The sequence below is a fragment of the Eschrichtius robustus genome, chromosome 10 (assembly GCF_028021215.1).
Source record: "Eschrichtius robustus isolate mEscRob2 chromosome 10, mEscRob2.pri, whole genome shotgun sequence".
Lineage (NCBI taxonomy): Eukaryota > Metazoa > Chordata > Mammalia > Artiodactyla > Eschrichtiidae > Eschrichtius > Eschrichtius robustus.
In genome coordinates, this window is record NC_090833.1 from 117,210,746 (window position 1) to 117,218,458 (window position 7,713).

The 7,713-nt window shown below is 35.5% G+C and overlaps 1 protein-coding gene across 1 annotated transcript in view; it reads left to right on the plus strand.

The window, feature by feature from the left end:
• NEK1 (NIMA related kinase 1) overlaps positions 1 to 6,779 on the plus strand; it is a 203,879-nt gene extending 197,100 nt beyond the window's left edge. Inside the window, exon 34 of the mRNA XM_068552774.1 lies at positions 5,598 to 6,779. Within this exon, the coding sequence (XP_068408875.1) occupies positions 5,598 to 5,611 (14 nt within the window). The 3' untranslated portion in view covers positions 5,612 to 6,779. The remainder of the gene's footprint in view (positions 1 to 5,597) is intronic.
• Positions 6,780 to 7,713: the final 934 nt, after the last annotated feature.

A 7,713-nucleotide genomic window follows, 5' to 3' on the forward strand; every position in this document is an offset into this window, starting at 1 on the left:
ATCCATTGATATTTAAAGTACTTAATTGATAGGTATGTACTTACTGCCATTTCTTACTGTTTTCTGGCTGTTGTAGTTCTTCTCTGTTAATTTCTTCCCTTATGGTTTGATGATTTTCTTTAGTGGTATGCTTTGTTTCTTTCTTTTTGATTTTTGTATATCTATTGTAGGGTTTGATTTGTGGTTACCATGGGATTTATATATGTTGGCATGTTGACCCATAATTATATTTACTTGTTTTAAACTGCTAGTCATTTAAGTTCAAATGTATTCCAAAAGAGCTACATTTTTTACTCCATCTCCCACATTTTGTGTTTTTTATGTCACATGTTACATATTCATGCTTATCCCTTAACTGTTCATTGTAATTATCGTTGCTTTTAACATTTTTTTTGTCTTTCAACCTATGTACTGGCTTAAGTGGTTGAGCTTCAATCCTTACCATATATTTGCTTTTCCTAGTGGGATTTTCCCTTTCTTATATGTTTTTACTTCTTTTGCATTTAGAGGAGACAGTTCAACATTCTTACTAGAGTCAGTTTAGTATTGCTGTACTTGTTTAATTTTTGCTTGTCGGAGAAATTCTTTCTCTCTCCTTCTATTCTAAATGATAATCTTTCTGAGTAGAGTGTCCTGGGTTGCAAGTTTTTCCCTTTCAGCACTTTGAATATATATTGCCACTCCCTTCTGGCCTGCAAAGTTTCTGCAGAGAATTCGGCTGATAGCCTTATGGGGGTTCCCTTTTATATAACTCTTTGTTTTTCTCTTGCTGCCTTTAGAATCCTCTCTTTATCTTTAACTTTTGCCATTTTAATTATGATAGGTCTTTGTGTGGGTCCATTTGGGTTCATCTTATTTGGAACCTCTGTGCTTCCTGTACCTGGATATCTATATTCTTCTACAGGTTTGGGAATTTTTCAGCCATAATTTCCTCAAATACATTTTTGATCCCCTTCTCTCTCTCTTCTCCTTCTGGGACCCCTATAATGTGAATTTTGGAACACCTAATGCTATCTCAAAGATCTCTTAAACAAATTTTTTTAAATGAAAGCAATTTTTCTTTCTCTTGTTCTGATTGGGTGGTTTCCATTGTTCAGTTATACCTTCCAGATCAGTTGTGCAGTCTTCTGTATCACTTAGTGATTCATTTCCTTATAGTGTGTTTTTATTTCAGCTGTTGTAATATTCATTTCTCATTGGCCCTTTTCTATATTTTCTAGTTCTTCATTAAAATGTTCAGTGTTTAGATCAATTCTTTTCCCTAATTCAGTTAACATTTTCTTCACTAATGTTTTGAATTTTTTATCTGGAAAATTATTTATTTCTGTTTCATTAGTTATCCAGAGTTTTCTCTTACTCCTTGAATTGAGAGCAGTTCCTCTGCCTTTTCTTTCTTTTTTTTTCTATTTTTTAATTTTTTATTGAGTGTAGTTGATTTACATTGTTGTTTTAATTTCTGCTGTACAGCAAAGTGGTTCAGTGATACATATATATATATGTGTATATATATATATATATATATATATATATATATATATATATATATATATATATATGCATTCTTTTTTTATATTCTTTTCCATTATGGTTTATCCCTGGATATTGAATATAGTTCCCTGTGCTGTACAGTAGGACCCTGTTGTTTATCCATTCTATATATAATAGTTTGCATCTGCTGACCCAAAATTCCTAATCCATCCCTCCTCACCACCCCATCTTGGCAACCACATGGCTGTTCTCTATGTCTGTGAGTCTGTTTCTGTTTTGTGGATAAGTTCATGTGTGTCATATTTTAGATTCCACATATAAGTGATATCATATGGTACCACTTGAGTAAGTGCCAACAGTGGCACCTGCCACCCCACCCGGCTCTGCCTCAGGCCTGGGTCACCTCTGTGTCCCAAGGTTCAGTCTCTTCCCCAGTCCTTGCTGCCCCAGTTCCAGTGCAGTGCAACACTGTGGCTTGGAGTGAATGGGGCTGGAGAATTGGCTGTGCCCGGGCTGGGGTTGTGTGATGAGGTGGTCCCGGGAAGAGCCTCAGCCGTTAGAGCACACCTCTCCCTGCCCTGCCTCTGGGGCCAACACTCGAGATCCTCACGATTGGACTCCAGGCTTCTCCAGCCCTTGTATTTGTCACAGCATCTTCCAGCCAGCCAACAGGGCTTGTGTCCTCTGTCTAGGACCCCATGACTGGGACCCCCAGTCTATGGCTCGACCCACTTACTCCCCAAGGCAAGTGTCCATCACTGCAATCTCCCTTTTCCTCTGAGTCCCCTCCCAGGGCCACAGGTCACGACCCAATCTCTCTTCTTCCCATCATAGCAGATTCTCTGAGATCTTTCTTACAGCCTTGGTTGTACAGCAATCCGGCTAGTTTCCAGTTCGTTTTCAGTGAGAATTGTTCCACATGTAGATGTATTTTTAATGTGTTCCTGGTGGGGGTGATGGTGAGCTCCACATCCTCTTACTCTGCCATCTTGATCTCTCCCTTTAGAGTCCTTCTTATTCGAAATTCTTATACTGCAGATCTAGCTCTCTTTCCCCAGACTGTCGTCTTTTAGGTCACATCTTAGGAGATAACAGTAAAACCATGTCATCTGCATATGGTGCTTAGACACTTTTATTTTCTGTGTTGGTGGTGGGTAATGAGGGAGGGAATGAATAACGATATCTAGTACACCCAATAGTGGTATCAGGGGCAATAAGTTAGAAGTTAAAAAGATTTTCTACAACACATTTCTGTTTTATTTAATCAGAAATTATGTGAGTCCTCAAAAGACAGCCTGAACTATACAACACCCCCATACTGTCACAGTGCAGGTGTGGTGAGCACCTACTCTATACAACTCCCTCATATCGTCACATTGCAGATTTGCTAAGTGCCTACAGGTGTAGCAATTGGTAAAATTAATGCCACTTAGTCTTTAGCTAGGTACTAGCTAGGCTAGAGTCAGAGATCAAACAGAGATAGTACAATGTGTGAACTACTTTATATTATTTCTAAAAAATTTATTCTTTAAGGAGAGGAGGAGCCAACTGTAGACAGTGATAGAATGGCAAAGGCCAGCAGCACGTCCTCATGTAGAACATTGATCTTAGCAGTCCAAGCTTGTAAACGTCTAAGAAGGAAACAAAGACCTTCCTTCTACATTTATTTTAGATAGAATATTGTGCTATTTATGTGATGAGATTCTGTACACCAGTTACAGTGAAGGAATGAAATTTTCGTCTATCACTTGGATAAGCCCCACCAATATGATGAGTTGAATAAGTAGTACATGATACCATTTCTATAATATTTAAAAACAATTTTATTTAAATGTGCATATATGTAATAAAAATTAAAAGCCATGGGAAGGAAGGGCACACATCAATTTCAGGATACTGATAACACCCCTCAGGAGGAGGAGAAGGCAGTAAGATGGGAAAAGGGTGCTCTCTCTCTTTAATGTGTTTTTCTTGAATCAGTTATCCAAACCAGTGTGGCCAAAAGTTAACTTTTACTAATTCTAGATATTAGGTACCTGTGTGTTCATTAGTTTATTCTCTGTACTTTTCTGTTTGAAACAGTTTGTCATTGTAAAAAAATAAGTAAATTATAGTACACAGCAATAAGTGTAACACTGAAAGCAAAAAAATATGTTGCATAAAGTGATGGTCCAGCTATATTGGAAGAAATAAAAGTGTCAGGATAATTGTTCCCAGGGGAGAGGACGTCAGAGCTGGATTTTGAAAGATAAGTGAGGATTTATCCCCCAAGGCATATGTCTACTTGTACATAGAGGGGTGCCAGCTGTTGTACTACAGGAACTGTAAGCTCTTCAGTGTTACTAGAGCATATATTATGGGGACAGCTGGGGAAGATGGGCAATGGAAGTAGACAAGGCTAGAAGTACTTAAAAGGCCAGATCTGAAGGGCACTGCAGTCCACATAAGGAGCACAGGTTCTGTCGTGAGCCTGTGGGGAGCTCGTGAGGGGTTTCAAGCAGTGCAGTGACTAGAGATGACACTTCGATTTTAACGGACGAGCTCTTTCTGGAGTGTGAAGATAGTGACTGTTATGTAAGGTTAAATTAAGCAGTCTGTTTAAGTCACTCCACCGTGTTTTTCTAGACTAATGAAAAATTGGAGGTAACTAGAATGTCTATAAATACAAATGGTTAATTTAAATACGCCATATCTGTGAAGAAAATACTACACAGCCATTGAAACTGACATGGAATATATCTATGATTTATTCATTTTCAACATTTTATTGTAAAATTCTTATCATATGAAAATGTTGAAAAAACTTCAGTTACCACCCATATGCCCACCATCTAGAGTCTTCCATTAACATTTTATAATCTTGCTTTATCACTTATTTGTCCATCTTTCCATCCATTATGTGTTTTAAAGGGAAAAACTCGAGTCTCAGAACTGCATCTTGTTGTAATTTTTTTTTTCACACACACACACTGTATTTTATTTTTACAAGAGATAAATAGACTGACACCAAGCATTGTACATGGATGACCACAACAAAAGCAACAACGATTGCAATTAACAAACACGAAACACACTCATACTATGTCATAATATTGACATTCAGTCCAGTAATCCTCCACTGTAACAGCTCCTTTACTTTGCAGTGAAAATTGATTTGTATATTCTTTGCCTCTGAGTCCTTGTGGGATTTTTTTTTTTTTAATTCAAACAGAAAGTCACAAAAATTATACTCATCCTCATCAGTTCACTCAGTCCCATGTAATTAATTTTTTTTTTTCATCTTGATCTTTTGTTAGCCCTTTTATGAGTTCATCAGTTTTTCATTAGAGTTCTGAAAATGCTTATTCATTCAGTTCAGCAGTACAGTCAGTTACCAGAAACCTGTACTTGTCAGAGTCTTTTCCATGAATTTCTTGAAGATGAGACCCTTTTATAGGAACATATTTGCAAAAGCATCAGAGTACACCCAGAACTGTCTGTAAATGACAAAAGACTTAAAAATGACCACGGTTAAAGATTTGATGTAAGTTCATAATAATGCAGTTGACAAGAAAACTAGTTATTTCTGAGATATACATTTTAAAGTAATAACTAGGATTATGACTTATAACATTATACCAGAACATATAAGATTTTTAGAAATTTCATGTAATGTCTGAAACATTTATATTAACATATTTCCATACAAATAACCCAATCAAAGTTTAGATTCTTCCATTAAAATTTTATAATCTTGCTTTATCACTTATTTGTCCATCTTTCCATCCATTATGTGTTTTAAAGGGAAAAACTCGAGTCTCAGAACTGCATCCTGTTGTAATTTTTTAAAACATATTTGGGTATGCATAGATAAGCAATCTGGGAAGATTTATATAAAACTATTAGCTTTGGTTGTCTTTGGCTGATAGGTGATTTTTGCTTCCCACTTAATTCTTTATTGTAATGTCTGAATATTTCACAGTGAGTGTGTGATATTGTAATAAAAACTACCTTTAAAACTACAGTAAGGCTCTTTTCCTTTAGTGTGACAGAGAATGAGTTTTTTACTAAGTAAATACATAGAGCTTGATTTGCAATGAGTGAATTAAATTTTTTTCTTTTTTGTACAGATAATGATGAATAATCCTCAGAACATTCTTTAATCCTCAGCGGAATGAAAGCATTTAAACTGTGGCTCATCAGAATAACAAGCTTCAGTGGGAAATGTAGCGATTTTTTATAGATGAAATATTAGATTTAAAATGGGCATACCGATTGCATGAAAATGATGGAGAAACATGCCATTTTTCAATCAAGATTCTAGTTTTTTATCTATTTTATTTTGTTGAGTTCTATAGTCATCTCCTACAGAATATATACTTTATTAAATGTTCCAACCAAAGTGTAAGACACAGTGATCCAGACTGGACTTAATGGCTTTGAAGAAGATGTACCATGCAGCAAGGTAATTTTTACTTTCAGCAAATGTCTTTAAGTTGAAAGAATAACTTCTGTTGTGAAAGACTTGCCTTTGCTTTTTCAATTACGCATTTAAGCATGACCCTTTTTTCTGTCTACTTGTTTTCATGGCCAGCAATTCTGGATTAAATATCCTCGTCGAGGGCTCTATTTAAATCTTAACATTTCGAAGATGGAACTTTTAGCCTTAAAGTTTATATTCTCAGTCCTTTTTCAACCAGTGTGTCTCCTGAACTAGCTGAATGGAAACAGGCTATAAAAACAGTCTTAGAAGTCATTGAAAAATTTGATTACGAAAGAATAGCAAAAATATATTCCCTGATATTTAAAAAGTTGGTTAATTACTTTTGTTTCTTTTTGAGGACCAGAACAAGGAAGACTATATCTAAAAATTAGTCTCTGAATTTTAACATTGATCTAGCATATAGCATAAAGTTGCCCTTTTGGTTTTCAGCTTCCTCTCATGCATGTGCTTTTTAATTGAGATTCAAAAGGAGAAAGGAATCATTTTTATTTTGACAGTGTGACAGTTTTGGTAACTAGTATTGCAAAGGGGGGAAATGTTTACCTTTTCAGTACCATTATGAGAAAATTTTGTTAGGTCATTAAGACAATGGTCACACAGCTTCAGTTGCAATATACCAGGTATTACATCATTAGAGATGTCTGAAGTCCAGATGCTTTTAGTAATAAAAGCAGAATTTTGGAAACTCTGAGAACAAAGAAGCCTTACTGGCATAATCTGTGGTTTGAACAGTAAAATCGTATGTTGCAGCACTATCAGTAGTATGCTGAATTAATTATGTATATTATTTCTAACATCCAAAGCTAAATACTTGATTTTTGTATGTTTGTTTATTTTATGATATTACTATTAAATTTTTACTATCTACCTGTTGTACACTATTGGTTGTCTTTTATTTATTAGCACTGTTATTAATAGAATGCTTTTACAGAGAGCTGAGAATACTTTTGATTATTTTACCTGAACATTTTATTTTCTTTTTCAATAGAAGAATATTTGAATTCTGTACTTTAATTCTCTACAGTCCTAAATGATGATAATGATTTGTGGGAGTGAGTATTTTTAAATTCTTAACCTAGAAATGCAAGTAGGAGTAGAACACAGTAGAAAGAGTTGTTTAGCCATATTTCAAAAGATGTCATCTATATAAGAATAGGGGTGACAAATAGGATATGTGCCATCTTCAGTCAATTGGTAGTGAGTGGCTCTGGGGCGTTATTATGGAAAGGTTTTCTGTGCCAGTGGTAAAGAGGGTTTTTATTGTTCAGTAAGGTCTGCTGTAGGTGTTGGAGGAGGAACGTGGAAGCATCTATAGATTCATAGAACGTTAGAGCGAGCGAGGGCTATCAGGATAATTTAGTATTATCTACATTTCTCAGGCGAGGGCACTGAGTTGTCACATGAGTGAATTCACTTGTGTAGATGGCCAGGGTCAGACCAGTTCCTGGCCTTACCCTGTGCTATTACTTCCACATTCTTTTAAAATTTATCTCCTCTAGAGAGTGAAAAGGAATAGATTTAATAGGAAAAGGTACATTTAGCATTAATGCATTAAGAATTCTGCAGAGATGTTCTGTTTCTGGGAATAGCACACTATTCTAATTTACCTCGCTATTGAAAACAACTTTTAAATGTTAAATAAAGTTGGCTTTTTATCCATAAATTAGCACATACTCTACCCTTTATCACTTCATTGATGGATCTTTCAAGATTGCTTGTGTATGTGTGTGTTTAATATATAC